The sequence below is a fragment of the Leiobunum rupestre genome, chromosome 4 (assembly GCF_980474605.1).
Source record: "Leiobunum rupestre chromosome 4, qqLeiRupe1.1.hap1, whole genome shotgun sequence".
In the NCBI taxonomy this organism is placed as follows: domain Eukaryota; kingdom Metazoa; phylum Arthropoda; class Arachnida; order Opiliones; family Sclerosomatidae; genus Leiobunum; species Leiobunum rupestre.
In genome coordinates, this window is record NC_143387.1 from 58733997 (window position 1) to 58753248 (window position 19252).

The following is a 19252-nucleotide window of genomic DNA, read 5'->3' on the forward strand; positions in this document are numbered from 1 at the left end:
TACTTAAAATTTTATACTTCAAAGGGGAACCAAGTATCGTTTAAAAACGCTTACAGCGTCATTTAGTACCATACTAATTAATTGATTTAATGTTACTCATAATTAGCCTTTTCGGCTTAAATAGAGCCACCAAGTGGCTAACTAGAGAAGCTACCCAAATTGCTGGATTTTCGTCTGCTACGGTCGTCTACTTAACGTTACGCAAAGGCTAAACGTTTTAAAACATTCTTGACGTATAATTATCGCCGTCGTTCGGTTGAATTATGAAATTAGTATAGCTAGGTGTTTGTTTTTGTAATTCTAATGAATTAGTAAACGTTTATTGATAAATTCGTTGGTTGATTAGAGGTTTTTTAAACTGAAATGGCAAAGTTTTCAAAGCACAAAGGTAAATTCTTTTGATTGAGTTCAACTGATTTGAAATAGCAAAATAATCTTAGGTATTTATACTTATTAGGTGTTTTTCTAAAGTGAAGAAAGTGGTGTTAATGTTTTATAATTTAAGGGATATTTTGCGATGGATAGTTCTACGCCTTTACCAAAGGAAGGACACAGCGAGGGTTTTACGGTTAATGTTATACCTTTGGTGCTATCTCCTCAGTTTGCTTTCAAAAAGTGAATATTAATAATCAGTACTGTGTACTGAATTTGCAGGAAATATGTAATGACATATCAAATTCATCAACGTCATTAACTCAAGAAACAAGGTCTCCATTGCTCTGAAAAAGTTTCCTTTGCACGGCACTTCATCAAATAATAAAAAGCCAAAGGAGTTTGTGAAATCAAATGTACCATTACCTAAAGGTAACTTTACAAAACAGCTACGGAAATTCCCAACTACCTTCAAAGAAGAGAATATTCTAACATACCATAGTAAAACTAATGTGAAAAAACATTATACCGCTGGGTACCGTATGTTTAAGAGTGGAAAGGTGTGTGATATTTTATTGAATTATGGAGAGCATTTCATTACTATAAAAGCAGTTGTAGAAGCTTCATACAAACGTGAAAAATACAATGTAGCAGCCCAAATAAATTACAGTGGAGACATTTTAAGAGCTTTTTGTTATTGTAAAGCTGGTCAGTTGGGATTTTGTAAACATGTCATTGCGACCTTCTGGGTATTATTGGACAATGTTATGTTACAAAAAAAATTCATATTCGACACTTATAAATCGAGTACAGAAAAGCCTTGTGAGTGGAACAAACCAGGGAAAATCAGAAAACCTAGTAGTGAATTCTCCAAATATTGTTTCACGAAGCATGACCCAAACAAGAAAACAAAGGCAACAGAAGCCAAATTTTGTAAAAGACTTTTGAAATTTGAATGCACTAATATACCTGTGTCTGAAGACAGTCTCAGAACTTTTGCCAAAGATCTTGAAACAGTGGAACCTGGAAACATGTTTAGTGAGATTTTGTTTGAAAGTGAATGTCAACCTATTCAGTTAATTAAAGATGCAATGCCTGAAATTAAAACCTTGTCAGAAGGTATCATAATTCAACCTCCATCATTACCACTAAAATTACTAGAAACTTCAACTGATCTATATTATCTTGAAGACGTTGCACTAACTATGGAAGTTGCTAGGGAGTTAGAGAGAAATACAAGAAAGCAGTCCAAATCTGATGTGTGGTTGATTGAAAGAAGTAAACGGCTAACAGCATCAAAATTTGGAGAAATTGTAAGAAGGAAAAAACAGGTGGATGATGCGTTCAAAGAAAGAATGAAAAAGGGGACTACTATTAGCACCAAATATATGGAAGACGGGTTAAAATGTGAAGAGTCAGCATTGAAAATGTATCAATCAACAGAAATTAAAATCAAGTATAGTGCAGATGTGGGATTTTGTGTGAATCCAGCCATTCCTTACTTAGGTGCAACACCGGATAGATTAATATTTGACAGCTCAGTTAATGAATGGGGTTTACTTGAAATTAAGACTTTAGCTAGGGGCCAAGAAGAAAATTTAAGTGTAAAGGAGGCGGTGGAATTACTTAATGTACCTTATCTAACCAACAGAAATGGCAATATCAAATTAAAAAGAACCCACAAATTTTTCTACCAAGCACAAGGACAATTAGCCATAACTGGCTTAAAATGGTGTGACTTTTTAGTTGACAGTGGAAAGGATTATATAGTAGAAAGAATTAGTTTCAATAAGGAAATATGGTCTAATGAAATTTTGTCAAAACTAAACGAGTTTTATTTTGATCACTTCTTGTCATGTGTATTATAACTTAACGGTAGTTATCGAGCTGAACATTTTACATTTAATATAACCCTAAAAGCAGCAGTGATATTCTAAGTAGTAAGTACCTAAAAAATTATTTCCTATCTCAGTGTGATATTTTATAAATTGCTAAAATTACTGTGATACTTATACAGAATTGAAGAGATTTAAGTTGTTAAATACCAAAAAAAATGTGCAAAGTTTATACAAATTAAAAAATTAAAGTTAAAAGATAAAACTTAAAAAGCTTATTTTATTGTTGTTAAGGTATCAGATAACACTTTTCGTTCTAGTAAAGGGTTACCAGTATAATTTACCAAATGGCAACAAACTTTCCAAATTCCATTTAGTTTATCGGACATTGAATTTGGGAAATTTTCACTTAAAATTTTATAATCTTTAACCAGTTTAATAACACGTTCAACGTGCACTCTTACACAAGCTATTTTTCGAGTAATTTCTTCTTCTTGTTCGTTTAAGCTGGGTTTACCCCCCAAAAACGGTGGTATATTTAGGGCTATTCCGAGTTGTTTACATTCATCTTCGATAAGAAAGCCCCGATCTGCCATTAATGAGTCGGTAGGTTCCAATAAATTTAAAACTTTAGATTTGATCGTGATCTCCTTAACTGATATGCTTTCACCATAAAGATCTGACACAAACGATATCCATCCATTCGGTGCAATCCCAACTAATCCTTTGGCGGTGTTGTGTGATTTGTAAGAGGAGTAGGTGACACCTTGGATTTGATAGTCGGATGGACGTTCAATAAATATCTCTGTGCAGTCCAACAAAACTCTCGTGGTTGGATACAGATCCTTAAATTGCTGAGGCATTCTTTTATCAATTATTGAGCGACTAGGCCAAATATTAATTTGTACGAGCCTGTTTGACAGATAAGCAATCCAAAAACTCCATATTCCACTTATGGTACTAGTAGAAACACCTGACCTATAAGCTAGATCAAATTCTAGGAGACCACATCGTAGTCTAGACAAGACCAAAAACAGCTGGTTCATAGTGTTGATTTTGGGTGAGCGTTTCCGGTTTGATTTCGGAGGTTGACAATTTAAATTTTTGTAGTTATTGTAAGCGGTATCATAGTCCACCATTACAAAGTTGTAAAAGGTCAAAAAACGTTCTTTACTTTGAAATCCAGTATAAAATTTAAGGGCGTCTTCGATTTTTAGAACATTTTCTACAGAAAAACATTAGAATTTTCTTTCCTTATAGTTTCATTAAGAATTGTTATTTTCAAGTCCATATTAATAATTTGTTTTGATTTTTCAAACAGATCTATGTCTTTTTCTGCTAATGTTTGGTCCTGCTTGGCTAATAATTTGTCCTTTTCTGATAGTGTCTTGTCCTTCTCAGCCAAAGTCTTATGTAACAATGAAATGGTTTCTTTCAAGTGTTTTATCTCTGTATTAAGTCTGTCAATAATTTCATCTTGTTGGGTGGCTTTACTTTCTTGTCCATAAACGGCACAATAGGAATGATCTGTAAAATAAGAATGTAAATTGAGCGAATAATATTTTGTACCTTAGTTTAAAACTAAAATTAACCTTCATGTAAACTGAGACTATGAATTTGATTCATATTCTTTTTTTTATATCCGATTCTGAATATTCAAAGGTAGTACACAAAGATAATTCTTGGTCATTTATAGGAATTATCACTGTGTCTGGCATAAAATAGTGGTCGGTTTTTTTAGTGTTTGATTGATCAGCTTTAAACAGACGCCTTCCTGAAAAATTAAATTACTTAATTTTCAATACTTAACATTAATATAAATTTTTTAATACTTTTCCTGGAGGGTTTTATATTTGTACCATCCGGAAATGTGTTCCAAGGAAATATACGAGGAATAGAGTCCCCTTTCTGCTTCACTTCACATACATTAAAATGCAATCCACAAATCCTGCTAGCCGGGGTAGGCTTCCACAGAGTTGAACTGGTCTTTGAAGGCTTACTGAGTACTCTATCAATCCAGGCTTGTTTTAGTTTACTATCTCTTGGGAATGAGTGAAAATGCAAATTACGATTTCTGACTACATTGCTGTTACAGCCCTGAACACAACAAGAAGTTCCTCCAGTTGTTTTTACAACGCTTCTATTTTGATTTTTCAACACTAAACCAGCTTCTAATCTAAAAAAAAACAATAAATAAACACTAAGCACACAGTACTGATTATTAATATTCACTTTTTGAAAGCAAGCTGAGGAGATAGCTCCAAAGGTATAACATTAACCGTAAAACCCTCGCTGTGTCCTTCCTTTGGTAAAGGCGTAGAACTATCCATCGCAAAATATCCCTTAAATTATAAAACATTAACACCACTTTCTTCACTTTAGAAAAACACCTAATAAGTATAAATACCTAAGATTATTTTGCTATTTCAAATCAGTTGAACTCAATCAAAAGAATTTACCTTTGTGCTTTGAAAACTTTGCCATTTCAGTTTAAAAAACCTCTAATCAACTAACGAATTTATCAATAAACGTTTAATAATTCATTAGAATTACAAAAACAAACACCTAGCTATACTAATTTCATAATTCAACCTTTGCGTAACGTTAAGTAGACGACCGTAGCAGACGAAAATCCAGAAATTTGGGTAGCTTCTCTAGTTAGCCACTTGGTGGCTCTATTTAAGCAAAAAAGGCTAATTGTACGTTACACAGCTTCACTTACAAGGAATGTACCCGAGGTGTTACCCACCGATTTTGTTCAAACTCGGGTATCATGTATCCCTCAATGTAACTGTAACAAGTTGGCAAGCCAAAATATACCTCTCCTCGGAAGAATTGTCCCTAGCGGTATTAATTTTTCGAGATGACTTTTAAAGATATATCTCCGCAATTCCGAGTTATTTACTAAAAACGTAATCCCGGTTCAATCCCGCCCGGTATAAAATTTTAATTATAATTAAAATAATTGAGACGAAACAACCGAGTATAATTTATTCAGAATATTATAAATTAAGTAGTTACAACAGCGAGTTAGACGTACTAAAACAATGTACAATTGAATTTAACCCTATTTACGGTACAAGTTTATCAGTTAAATATAATACGAAGCCAATTTTAATGAAAGAAATATCTACAGAGGGTATTTGTATTTTTCTCGCTTACGAAATACTTGCCGCATCTTTAACGCTCATTTTATTTCAAATTAAACATCTTAATCAGTCAAGAAAACGTTTAAAATAAATTACGAAGTAATGACGACCCAGTTAAAAACCAGACCAACATAAGTTTAAGCGCACGATGTATACAACTCGATAAAAATATACGACTGAAAAAACGAAATAAAATACAAATAAAACGAAAGATATTTAAAATTAAAAAAACTGATCCTAATAAAACGTAAAAATACCCTCCACATCACGCACATTCGAAATACGCAGAATTAACGTTATACTATATCCAGTTTAAAATATTAGAGTATCAAAAAATAAAAATAACGAATAAAAAAATACACAATAACAACCCAATCAATCAGACTTCAGAAACAAAACTCATAGAAAAATATTATAACGCAGTCAAGCAATCAGACTTCAGAAACAAAACTCATAGAAAAATATTATAACGCAGTCAAGCAATCAGACTTCAGAATCAAAATAATTCATAGAAAAATATTATAACGCAGTCAAGCAATAAATTAGTTCAAATATTTAGAAATTAAGCAATAGAAAATATAATATCAAGAAGCGAAACACCTTACCATTCACTAGTACGATTTTTCACGTTATTATAATGAAACCGCATAAGCTTTTGGGCATGACTTATGCTCTGAAAGGTTCCTCTAAGACTGGACGATTTTGCGGGAAAAAGGAAATAAACTTAAAAAATAGTAGATACAAATATATGACAGAAAAAACCAACAATACCAAAGATTAGACAAAAAAGAACGTAATCGGGATCAGTTAAAAAACCCAACAAAAAAGCGTATCCGAAACAAGATTTCACCTTTAAAATTTCATACTTAAAAAATGTAGACTTTAAAAACCATTAATATACTCTTCCGATAAGCTGAGTTTATAATTTTCAAAGAAGAGTAACATGTTTTTAGCTGTTTTCTCTGTTTATTAGAGAAACCGCAATTGGTACACTAATAGTGGTCTACATCAAGTTTATAGAACGTACAATTACCTATAGAATGATGAATAATGCATAGCGCTAAGTAAACTACTCGCGGCGCCATCTACAGGTGAAATTGAGCCTACGATGGCCATTATAAGATTTTTTTTCTATTTTTGGCTTATTTTTATTTTATTTATTTGGTTATAATAACTAGGTCTACAAAGCCTGGGCGGCGGCTTATGTGTAAACATCAGGTCAGAGTAAAGCGTAGAACAATATAGATAATCAAAAATAACAACACACAGCAAAAAAAAACAGTAAAATAACTAGGAGGCGGTAAAAACTGTGAATTCCAGTCATTTATTATTTGAGGAGTTCAAACGGACATTAGATTGAGCTCTGGGTTTGGAAAGTTTTAAACTATGACCCCTGGTGCGGGAGGAATTGCATGTAGAGAAATAGTCATTGAAATTTAGATCTAAATTATTATAAAAAAAATTGTGGAGGAAGCTTAAATTATTGATTTTGTGGCGAGTTTGAATAGACGGAATAGATAAGGACTTTAGTCTAGTTGGGGCATCAAGTTTTTCGTATTTTGTGACTAATTTAGTGAAATTATTTTGGGCCTTTTGTAAAGCGGAAATATCTAAACTGAGATGAGGGGTCCCAATGGGGGAGCAATAATCAAATATAGGGATAGCAAGGGTGTTATATAGTTGTTTAACAAGTTTGGGACTACGGAAGTTAAAATTACGACGAGTGAGCCCGGCCACCGAACGAACACGTTTTGAAACTTTGTTGGTATGGGTAGAAAATCTGAGGCTGGGATCAACAAACACTCCAAGATCTCTTTCAGAAAGAGTCGATTTAATGGCCACACCCTCAATAGAGTAGGATAAATTGGGATTGTTGCGACCTAGATGGAGGGTAGAACACTTAGACGTATTAAAAGCTAGACCATGAGAATTCGCCCAGCAAACCGCAGCATCTAAATCCATTTGGAGTGCTTGATTATCGGAGTGAGATTTAATTTTGTGCGATAACTTGGAATAGTCCGCAAATAATAGAATTAAAGCTACACGCACAACATTGGGAGGGAGTTGATAAAAATGTTGAAGAGCAGTGGGCTCAAAACTTAACCTTGGGGAACACCCTGACTAACCTTGCTCCAGGGAGATGACTGTCCCTGAAGTACAACTCTCTGCTTACGATCCGATAAGTAATTGGAAAGCCAACGCAAGGCATCCCCACTAATACCAGCAGAGGAGAGGGAATTTAAGAGAAGGGAGTGTGGGATTGAGTCGAAAGCCTTGGAGAAATCCAGGAAAATTACATCAACACTATAGCCCTCGTCCAACCACTTGGACCATATATTGGTAGCTTGGAGTAAGTTAGTAAGACACGAGCGGTTGGAGCGGAAGCCATGCTGGGAGGGGGAAAAACATTTAGTGGTGTGCAAAAAATCCGCAATTTGTTTGTTAGCTATATGCTCACTGAGCTTGGGGACTTGATTTAGGTTACTAATGGGACGATAATTGGCACGGTCAGCCCTGGAGCCCTTTTGTGGCTTCTTTCCAGGCAGGTAGAGCTACCGGAAGAAACAGGGGGAATAGTGGAGGATAATAATAGGTGAGGTGGAAGGGGGCAAGGGGGGTTAACAGTGGAGGCAAAAAAAGTATTTAGAACAGAAGCGGCAACAGTCAGACTGGTGGTGATAGTACCATCAGGCTTTTTTAGTTCAGTGATAGGCACTCTGGAGGAACGAAACTTATTGACATGGGCCCAGAAGGATTTAGGATTGTTACTAATTTGAGAGGTAATCCCAGCCTCATATTTGCGGCGGGTATTACGAAGATGGGAAGTAAAAGCATTGCGAGCTGTACGATAATTGTTATGGAGGGAGTCTAAAGTGGAAGAAGGAATGCCACGTCTTTTAGCTTTAACGAGACGTGACCAGGCCGCAGCCTTAAAACAGGGTTGCCACACGTCAGGGAAAACAGGGAAATCAGGGAAAAGTCAGGGAATTTAAAAATGGGCCTAAAAAGTCAGGGAAATGTCAGGGAATTTTAAGAATTTGTAAAGATTCAGGGAAAAGTCAGGGAATATAATTTTATCCGGGCACTTTTTGAAGGTAATTTAACTCTAGATGTATGACAAATTCCACGATTATCATTTATTTCCTTGAATGTTTGGCTAATTTTTTCAACATTGCAATAACCTTTTTACTGAAATATAAGTCCATCCAAATTTATTAACTTCTAATAAAAGTAAAATATAAACGAAAAATTTTGCCCTTTATAAGTCAGGGGAAATCTCTTAAAATGGTCAGGGAAAACAGGGAATAGTCAGGGAATTTGAATCTGAAAATTTTGTGGCAACCCTGTAAAATCCCTGCTACGAGTCGTTCGAGGGTCAGGCTTGGGGGCTGAAGGAGGTTTACGTAAGGGAATAAAATTAGCAATACCAGTATTTAATAAAGTGAGAAAAGCCTTCCAGGACTCAGAGAGGTCAGGGGACCCTAGAACGAGTGACCAATCAACAGTGGTGAGGAAGGTGGCCAAGGAATCATAATCTCCTTTGAAAAAATTTAGTCTAGGGGTAAAGATAGAGTGATTACCAAACAATTGAACTTTAAACAATAGGACACAGTGGTCACTAGTTCCCAGGGCGGCTAATGTCCCAGGGTCGAAGGCAAGGGAATCATCAGTAGAAAAAATTAAATCGATTATATTATCTTTACAGTAGAGACCACCATTTCTAGTAGGAGTAGTGACAATTTGGAAAGGATTTAGTAAACCGACAAGCATTGGAAATGGTGGTGGTAGAATCCCAAGAAATGTGAGGATAGTTAAAGTCACCGACAATTAGGAGGGAAATATTAAGGCTTTCGCAATAGTCATTAATTGAGTGAAGAAAGGTTAAAAGAAGTTGATGATTATCATATCGGGGGTTATTCGAGCGGTACACTACAGCGACGAATGTCTTAGTGGGAGAGGGGCCCGAAGAGGTAAGCGAAACAGTTAAAATGTCTAAACCATGAATTTTAGGGGTAAAAGGCTCTAGGCCTAGTTCATCAAAGGAAATAGTTCTTGCAGAGAAAGTATTTTTGATGTAAAAGGCAACACCTCCGTAAGTACTAGTGCATCTGTCTTGGCGAAAGAGAGAGTATCCATTAATAACATGTTCTGCATCAGGATGATCAGGAGACCAATGTGTTTCAGTTATGGCAGCGAAGGTAATCCGATGAAAATGCAATAGATGAGCTAGTTCGTTATGTTTATAAACAGTAGTGAGAACTTGGGCATTCGTTAGAAGAGCAGTTGATGAAGATAGTGTATGCTGAATGTTATTAGAAGCGGCGGGAGGAGCACTGGGTAGTAGGGATTTGAGAGAATTTACATATGTGCTGGAGCTCGGACTAAAAGTAGGTGCATGCGCATTAAGCGTGTGTCGTTCAGTTCCGAAAGGGCTGAATAAGGTTAGGAGGGGGCATCAATAAACGGTTGCTCGGGTAAATATTGTTAATGGTATTTGCATTAGAACCTGGGTGCAAAAAATTACCATTGCCCGGTAGAATAGGTGCGGGTATCTGATGAGTATTGGAGTACGGATCACAGGGGGAACTTAAAAAGGCTGGTAATTGATTGCCTTGCCAAGGGTGAATATTAGAATTGAGGGGAATGGTAGCATTGATGTTAGAGGTAGGGCCCTGCGAAGTGTAGTCAATATAAGTGTTAATAGGCACTTTAGAATTGTTGCGAGACAGCACATTAGAATGTGGGTCAGCGCGCGAATGAGAAATAGAGTTATCACGCATAAGTGAGGGGGATTTGCACGCACTGCTGAATGGAGTTTGGTTCGCGTATTAGGATGAAAGTGATCCTGTTTTGTGGAACTTGCACCAAACCGCTCCTTGGGTCGCACAGAGCGGTTTTCTCTAGGTGAAGCAGCTTGGTGGGCAGAGTTAATGCGAACCACTTTGAAGTTTCTGATAGTCCAGTCGGAGGAGCCAGCATTCTGTCGTTCTGCAAGTTCGGTTTTAGCCTTAGCATAGCGGCCCCTTATTCTAATAGGAAAATCATTACGAGCAGCGTAGGGGTAGTTAGGATCATCAGTCCGGGAGCGACGAATGAAAGTAAAAATTTTCTCCTTGAAATGGGGGGCGTGAAGAACCACTTTGATTGGCCTAGGGCGCATAGTAGGAGATGGGATAGTTTCGCCTAGCCGGAAGAGACGTATAAAAGAGTCAATACCGCATGATGAGAGAAAAGTAGAGACGATTGTGAAATCTTCTTCAATTGAGATTTCTGCAAAATTGAAAAGCATAATATTGGAACGCCGAGAGGCAATAGACACAGATTCATCTCTGACGGAATCCAGAGAGTCTTGTAAGTCATTATTGGATGATTCCAGAAGTCGCTTAACATCATCGGTGGTACAGTAATTAGCATCGGTGATATTGGCCAGGTTGGCATTAAGATCACAGAGTTTGTCTAAGTCAGCCCGGTGCGAGGCGAGGCTTGACTCAATGGATGGAAGCTTAGTCAAGTGTGTGCGGTAAGAGGCAAGCTTAGTAGTGTGAGCGTAAATGGTGTCTAACAGCGTTCGAGGCACAATGGTAGATACAATGGTGTTGATATCTTCAGCTGTGCAGAATACGGCATCAGTAATATTAGCTGAATTAGCATTGTGAATTGCGGTGTTTGAATCCAGCTTAGAAACCACATCCAATTTAGAATGTAGTGATGAAAGTTCTTCAGTAGCAGCAGCGAAGGGAGTAGTATCGGTATTCACTGTAAGGAGGTTCAAAGAGATCATCGATACCTCGGATTTTAGAGAGTTCAGACTAACGGCATCGGATTTTTGAAGGTCTGAGAGGCGGGCAACCTCTTTTGATCAGTCGAAGAGAGTGATTCGGAACTTAGGTCCAATAATAATGCATTTTTGGCATAAAAATTGGAAGTTGTTGCACTGGGATGAGGTGGGTAAGTCAAAAAATTTGTCAGGAAAATTGGCACAACTGGTATGACACCAGTGTTTGCAGAGATCACAGTTGAAAGCTTTATCACCGGCTACCACATAGATATCACACTTTGGGCACAAATCAGTACTTGGTAGATTAGAATTGTTTTGCTTCGCAGTAGAGGAAGAGTTAGTACCATTGGAAATCACAGGGTTGTCTATGGAATAACTGGACTTTGCCTTAGACTTGGGAGGACGACCGCGCTTACAAATGAGCGTTGCGCCGAGACTTGGATTTTAAATTGAATTTTCGGATAAAGAACGGCGACGAGGCTTAGGCGGTGAGGCATCGCGAGATTGCAGATCTGCAGCCGAATCAATATTCGCGGGCATCTTGGGCGCCGATCTTTTGTGGGGTGACGTATCTGATTTGGTATCTCCCTCTGACTTTTCATTATCTTGGTCGGGCCCGTGCGTTGCTACTTCTGACTTTTCGGAACTCATTATCGGACAGAAAGGGTTAGATTTAAGTCTAGCCAATAAGTCAAGTCCCGGGAATTTTCGGCGAATCCACTACATCGAAGGATAATCAAAACCGTTCGTTATCGCGATTCTTATCGTAATTCCGTTGAAAATACTGGTAGATATTCCAAGGAACGTGTGGAAGAAACCTTGATTGACCGGTAAGTAAGTCTCTTGTATTACGTCTCTTAATACAAATAAGGTCCGTCACTTCTATAGAAGTTTCCAATACAGGGAGGGCAGCTAACTATAACAACTTCGTTAAGCCTAAAAATACATAGTATCAAGATAATTAGATCCCTAAGCCTAAATCTCTTCAAAAACCGTAGAATTGAAAACGGGAGTTTTAAAAAAAGGCGCGAGAAAAAATTCATGCGACTGCGCGGGACGAAAATTAAATTTAAATTCTTAACGGAAAGAGCTACACTATATTTCCTCCGGAACCATATTGTAGAGCATACAATTTCCTATTGAATGATATATAATAATTAGCGACGTAATCCTAAAATCGTGGTTTTTTTAATTAAATCATAAAGATTTTTGCGCGTATAAAAATTCTTTTTATATCAATTAATATTATATTGTAAAATTAAAGCCAAACTAGGAGGATTTGTAGCAGATATACCAGATCATTAGCTGTGCTTGAGGCTGTGCTTTCTTAGTATTTTCTGGTTTACTTATGCGCGGTCAGTTTTCAACAAGCAGATGGTGCGTCGTTGATACGCCATTTCATCGTTGAGCAAAAATTGGATAGAACCCACTCTATACACGGGTTTTCCACATTTGGGAAATACCCTAAAAATTTAAAAGCTTTTACACCGTGCCACCTAGGAGCAACAAACACATGGAGAACGCAGCTAGCCTTTAAACACGCTAACGAAGGGTTGTGTACGAATTTCATTGGACGAGCGTCACGAGCCTTTACGCTGAACGTTTTAGGGGCGGGGGGGAGACCATTTCCGAATTTTTACCTTCCGACGGCAGCAGGCGCTAAAGCGTATAGCCAATGAAAAATGTACACAAGAAAATCTACGACTTTTGACGGGTTGCGTTCTCCTTGTGTGGGGTGATGTGTTTGTTGCTCCTAGGTGCCACACCATAGGGTGGAAACATAAAGGATGTACATTCCCACAAAACAAACGCGACTGGTTTGTTGTTCTTCTCTGAAATATAGAGATAGATAGATAACGCAGATAATGCTGACCACTTGGATTTAATTTAAAACGTCCCCAAAATAATTAGAAGAGAAATGGCAGCAATGAATATATGGCACTTTAATGGTTGTTTCGAAGATTTCAAAACCCCGAAAAAACTTCAACAGCTCATTAAATGGATTTTAGTTGGTGTACGCTGTAGCCTCCAGATTACCGCGAAAACGAAATTGAAGCATTAAGTAGAATATATATGTGGCAGCTTTAGAACCGATAGACAAGTTCATACAAGTAAGAAAAACAAAGGGTTTTCCAAAGTTATACCGACACCAATAAGTGTTGGGTTATCTCTTTCTTCATTTAAAACGAATCGGTCTAAGAAAGACTTTTTACATAACCTAGGTCTTGGATGATGTTGAACGAATGACCACGAGTGCAGCTTCTTCAATTCCATACGATGCAAATATTAATAAACTTGGATTAGTCTTACCCCCGTTTGTGAAGAAGGGTATTCGACCTATTTTTGCTGCGGTCAATGTAGATTTAGGAAGCGATTTTGGTTCGTTTCATGGTGCGGACCTAATGATAGCGCACCGAAAATCAAAGTCACAAACACCTAATATTGAAAATATAGACTGGACCCAACGTGATCGATCATTGTTAAGTTCAACAAGTACTACACTTTATCACAATCAAGAGCAGAAAACGCCCTCCATTACATTTACTGGAACACTTCAATACGATCTGTATAGTAGCGAAAGTCGGGAATATGAGAAAGACACACTTATCTGGCTGCTATTAGTAAGCCCAAGAATGTATTGAAGTTACTAAGAATATTTCAGCATAGCATTAACCAATAACCCCTGGTACCATCCTCTCAGCTTTTGTGGAGAAAGTTGGTCTGCATTTAAGGGGCATTCAAAGTCATACCATATAGCAAACTTGAATGGGAAAGCAGACGAATTCAAGCTACAAAGGCTGCGAGGATGGGAATCAGAATCCTGCAGTCCCATATTCTTAGTAAGCCAAAGACTAGCCGTAACTAGTTCTACGCTTCAAAATAGCATCGCCGGTAGTTCTTCTTCGCTTGATAGCACACCCAGATTTACGATTCCAAACGACATCCCCGGCAGTTCTACAATTTTTGAAGATACGCAAATAGATTTTTCGGAACGATAAAATGAAGCTACAGAGCTAGACCAAGACCAACTCGAAGGCGGCGTCTCTGAAATTGAAAAAAAAAAGCAGAGGGTTGGTTTCTTGGTCCGAATTTAACTCTTTGAAGTCGAAAAACTCTCCAGTATGGAACATAGGAATCATTGCACCAATTTATACCACTGAATGGCCCGTTCTTTATACAATATTAAAACACGCGCAAAACATTTCGCACGAAACTGTTGGGGATGGAAAAGGACTATAATTACTCTAGATGGCGACCTCTACGGACGAGCTGTAAGACTTCACGACTACAAAAAAACATTGGTGCATAAGACTTGGTTCTTTGCACCAGGTTATTGCTGCCGAAAAGTGCCTCGGTAAATATATTGAAGGCAGCGTAATCGATCTCGCTTGGGAGGCATGTGGTCTCTATGGATCTGCAACTGTTTGGCAAGTTATAGATGGGCACCATATATATAGAGCATTGGAAGCACATACCATCACACTTTTAGCATTGTTCGGTCTATTCAAACAAACATTTTCAAAAAAGCTCTTCAATATGTCATTCAAACGAACTTGACCAATCTATTAGAGGCAATTTCAAAATTTAAAGATTCTGAATCTAATATGGCCACTACTCTAACCGAAGTTCAAAAAACGTTTGATGACGAAGGGATTTTTTCGGCCATGTCAAAACAAATGTCAAATGAACAAGAAGTAAAAGGTTTCCTTATTAACTATATGCGTCAAGTTCTGTATCTCTTAAATTTTATTGCAGCCACAAGATCTCGTAATTGGAAATTACACTTAGCTGCCTCTAATGAAATGTGTAAATATTTTTATGCACATGACCAATTGAATTATGGAAGGTGGGTGCCATTGTATTTATCAGACATGCTCGAAATGCAAAACACTGACATTGAAACGTGGGATTTTTTCATGGAAGGAAATTTTGCAGTTTCTAAAAATGAAATTCCATTTACTGCTATTGACCCGGACCATATGCAATTGAGCACGAGCATAGCAAAATGAAAGTTAAAGGAGAAAAATTGGTGAATAAGTAGATAAGTCCATAATGAAAAGGGATAATAAAGCTAAACCCTAAACAAATTTGAAGAAATTTAAAAACTTACTAATAGCTCAAAACCGATAGGTCTTCGAGCGGATGAAAACGCGAAACTCGGACCAAATAGATCTTCGAGTGAATAATTAAATTAAATAAAAAATAAAAAAAAACTTAACTTAAAGTTAAAGGAGGCTTTATTGGAATAACTGGTAATGATAACGCTTTAGATAAATATTTTATTTTAGCTCCAGTATTAAGTAGAATTTTAGAAAATTTTCAAAACTTTGGAAACATAAATAACAGACAATTTTCAACGCTTTCTTATACCCGAGCAGAGTTAGTTTCCTTCTTGACTCACTTCGAGCGAGAGTCTAAGAACTGATTGTCACCACGTACCACCGCTGCCTATATTCGGGCTAGTGGATATTGGGCCAGCGCGCGCACTATTTCACAAACACGTTCCGGGTTTGTCCGAGAATCGCCATCGAGTCTTTTACGGATCCAGGAGCGTTACTCTACATTTTTCAACTAGATACAATACAGCTAGAGAGCCAGGATTTCCCCACAAAATATTTTAAAAGATGATTACAATAGCTGAGTTTAAAAATATATACATGGAAATGGAAGTTGTTGGTTGGACGGATATTGAAACTTATTTACAAAACAAGTCGTCGCTCTAAAGCGCCTAAATATTCGTTACACGTCCCCCTACTCTTTAAAAGAATCCACACGGGATAAAAGAACTAAAAAAAATAAAAAAATCCTATCCACTAAACACGTAAACGACGACACTCCGATTAAATCCATGCAAGACTTTTTAGCCCATACAGAAACCAAATCAGAGTTAACTAAGTTTCTTGGAGATAAGGTATTGGCTCACTACAACTTAAGTTCAAAAAAAAATAATGGTAATTTATCACAATATAATTCTGGCAAATTGTGAATTATCTGAAATAGTATCTATTCCCCAAATGAAAGAAAGTAATAAACATTCATTAGAAGAGGCTGATCAGTTAATTCTTCTTAATGCCGTAGATATTGGACTAAGAGAATGTAGTTGCAAACTTAATGTATTTGCCTCAGACACTGATATTTTAGTATTGCTGGCTGGCCATTATGAATCCATACCGCAATCAGTGCCCTGAGTGCCGTATTTCCGCCTAGGCCAGCCTAGGCAGTGTTAAGAGCTTTCATTTAGTAATATAACCGTAGAACTCAGACTTCTGCGCTGAATCAGGGAAATTCAGATACAGATCAGTTCCAGGGATAAGAGTAAATGCAGCGCGTGAAAAAGGGGCCCAGACTCTTTATCTACCTATGGGCCCAGGATCTCTAAGTCCGGCCCTGACCGCAATCCACCAAAATAATTAGAGGAAATGGCGAAGTGCTGCCTATTTCCAACGTATATATGAGATTAGGAAAACATAGAGCTAATGCTTTAATTGGTTGGTATGCCTTTAAGGGCCCTGACAACACTGGTGGCTTTGCTACCAAAGGTATTAAACAACATTTCAACGCATTTATGGAAGCCCCTAACACCGTATTGGAAGCGTTTGCTACATTTGGAACTAGTAATGACATTTCCAATGATGTATTAAGTCAAATGGAAAATTACATTTGCTTACTCTATGGCAAATCAAACTTGCCAAATGTCCATAATCTTACTGAATTACGTTGGACCATTTTTGCTCCAACACAAGGCACATTAATTCCGCATACGTATAGAGCTTATTACATGTCTCTAGTGTGGAATTATCAAGTACATCAAGACCATCCATTCAGTGGCGTAGCCAGGGGGGGCACAGGGGGCACATGCCCCCCCCCGAAACGTATGGTCGTACGTACAAATATTTTTATTTTTTTACTTTTTTTTCCATGGTGTGCCCCCCCCCCTCCGAAACAAAATCCTGGCTACGTTACTGCATCCATTCCATTAGCTAATAATAATTATTGGACCTCAACAGATAACGGTTTTAAAGCCCGTCTGTTGCAATGCACCGGCTCCACAAGCTCGTGTGAAGATGAATGTGAAAACCGAGAACAAGACATAATATGTGAAAGTGATGTAGAAATATAAATGTATATCCTGACTGTTCAAAACTAATAAATAATTATATCTAAATTTTAAAAAAATTAATTATTTTTTATAAGTTTAGTCATTTAAAAAATAAAAACCACGATTTTAGGATTTACGTCACTAGGTGGCGACGCGTTAATGCAACGCATTATTAATTATTTTTTTTCAAAAACTATGTTTTCTAGAAAGTTGAAATTTGTACTGTACATTATACGTGCCAGGGGACACTTTCTACCAAAATTGCATCTAAGTCGAAAAATATTTTTACGTTTTTTGAAAATTTAAATTTTAACCGCTAGGTGCTATAAGAAAATTGTCAATGAGAAAATTGTAGAGCGTCACCGAAAACGTACAAATAGCGTTGGTGCGAAAAAAATATACGTCTTTTTCACTGAAAAAATACGACTTGAAAAAGTGACTAGCTCGGCAAGCTAAAATAACTTTTTTTGAATTCCATTGGGAGAGTAGTGTAACTTTATGAAAGTCAGAAATTTTTAATGCAATAAACACCGCTGAAAAATCGAGGAGACAATGGCGAAGAAGGTATTACACGATTTAATTTCGTAGGATGAAAAATGCGAATTTTTTGGGAAAACAAAGAGACGTTTTATTTATCAACTTACAAACAAAATTTCGAAAATACCACCTTCGGCTGCGATGCAGGCTTGGGCGCGAACAATCATATTGTCGAAGGCGGCTTGAATCATTTCCGGGGTTACTTCCCGGCAAGCTCTTACAATTCGTTGACGCAGCTCTTCAAGGGTCTCAACCGGAGTGGCGTACACCTTGTCCTTGACGAAGCCCCAAAGAAAGAAATCCAACGGAGTCAGATCGGGTGACCTTGCTGACCAGTGTACGGGACCGTTTCTCCCTATCCATCGTTGTGGAAATTCGTTGTTTAGGTAATCTCTCACGGCTCTGTGGTAATGAGGCGGGCCACCGTCTTGCTGAAACCACAGTCTTGCTCGTTGCGCCAACGGCAGTTCGTCAAGTTGTTGTTCTAGCTCATTTCTCAAGAAATCAAAATAACTCTGGCCATTTAGATTTTGCGGTAAGAATACTGGACCAATTAACCGGTTTCCAACAAAACCAATCCAAACATTCAAGCGCCCAAATTGAAATTGGTGACGGTGTTCATATCCCCAGTGTGGATTTGTGTCTTCCCAAACATGATTATTTTGGTGATTGTAAGGGCCGTCTCTTGCAAACGAGGATTCATCCGAGAATAGCATGTTGCGGAGGAATTGTGGGTCGTCGTGCACGGAATTTAGCAGCCAGTTGCAAAAATCCATCCTTTGTTGAGCGTCTCCGTCTCGTAAGCCGTGGTGAAGCGTTGCTCTGTCAGGCTGGTACTTATGCCTATGTAAAATTTCCGAAATACAAGTTTTACCGCAAGCCAAATCTTTACTCACGTTTTTTGAAAATTTAAATTTTAACCGCTAGGTGCTATAAGAAAATTGTCAATGAGAAAATTGTAGAGCGTCACCGAAAACGTACAAATAGCGTTGGCGCGAAAAAAATAGACGTGTTTTTCACTGAAAAAATACGACTTGAAAAAGTGACAAGTTGGGCAAGCTAAAATAACTTTTTTTGAATTCCATTGGGAGAGTAGTGCAACTTTATGAAAGTCAGAAAAATCGAGGAGACAATGGCGAAGAAATTAAATTAATTAATTAAATTATTAATGGCGATTTAAATTACGTAAGATCTGGAGACCTTGCTGGCCAATGTGCCAAACCGTTTCACCCTATTCATCGTTTTGAAATACATTTTGGGGGTCATGAGGCGTGGCACTCTTTTTGAAACCACAATCTGGCTCATTTTGCTATTGACTTTGAAAACACCGTTTTAGCCTATTTTGCCGCATACCCACGTAGTAGTTGTGCCGTGGCGAGTAAGGATTTGGCTTGCGGTAAAACTCGTATTTCGGAAATTTTACATAGGCATAAGTACCAGCCTGACAGAGCAACGCTTCACCACGGTTTACGAGACGGAG

The 19252-nt window shown here is 37.5% G+C and overlaps 1 protein-coding gene across 1 annotated transcript; it reads right to left on the reverse strand.

The window, feature by feature from the left end:
- Positions 1-2482: 2482 nt before the first annotated feature.
- On the reverse strand, positions 2483-3346 carry LOC149948495 (uncharacterized). Its single transcript, XM_090171088.1, has one exon. The coding sequence runs from the start codon at positions 3344-3346 to the stop codon at positions 2483-2485; it is 864 nt and encodes a 287-aa protein (XP_090027214.1).
- Between the last annotated feature and the right edge of the window lie 15906 nt (positions 3347-19252).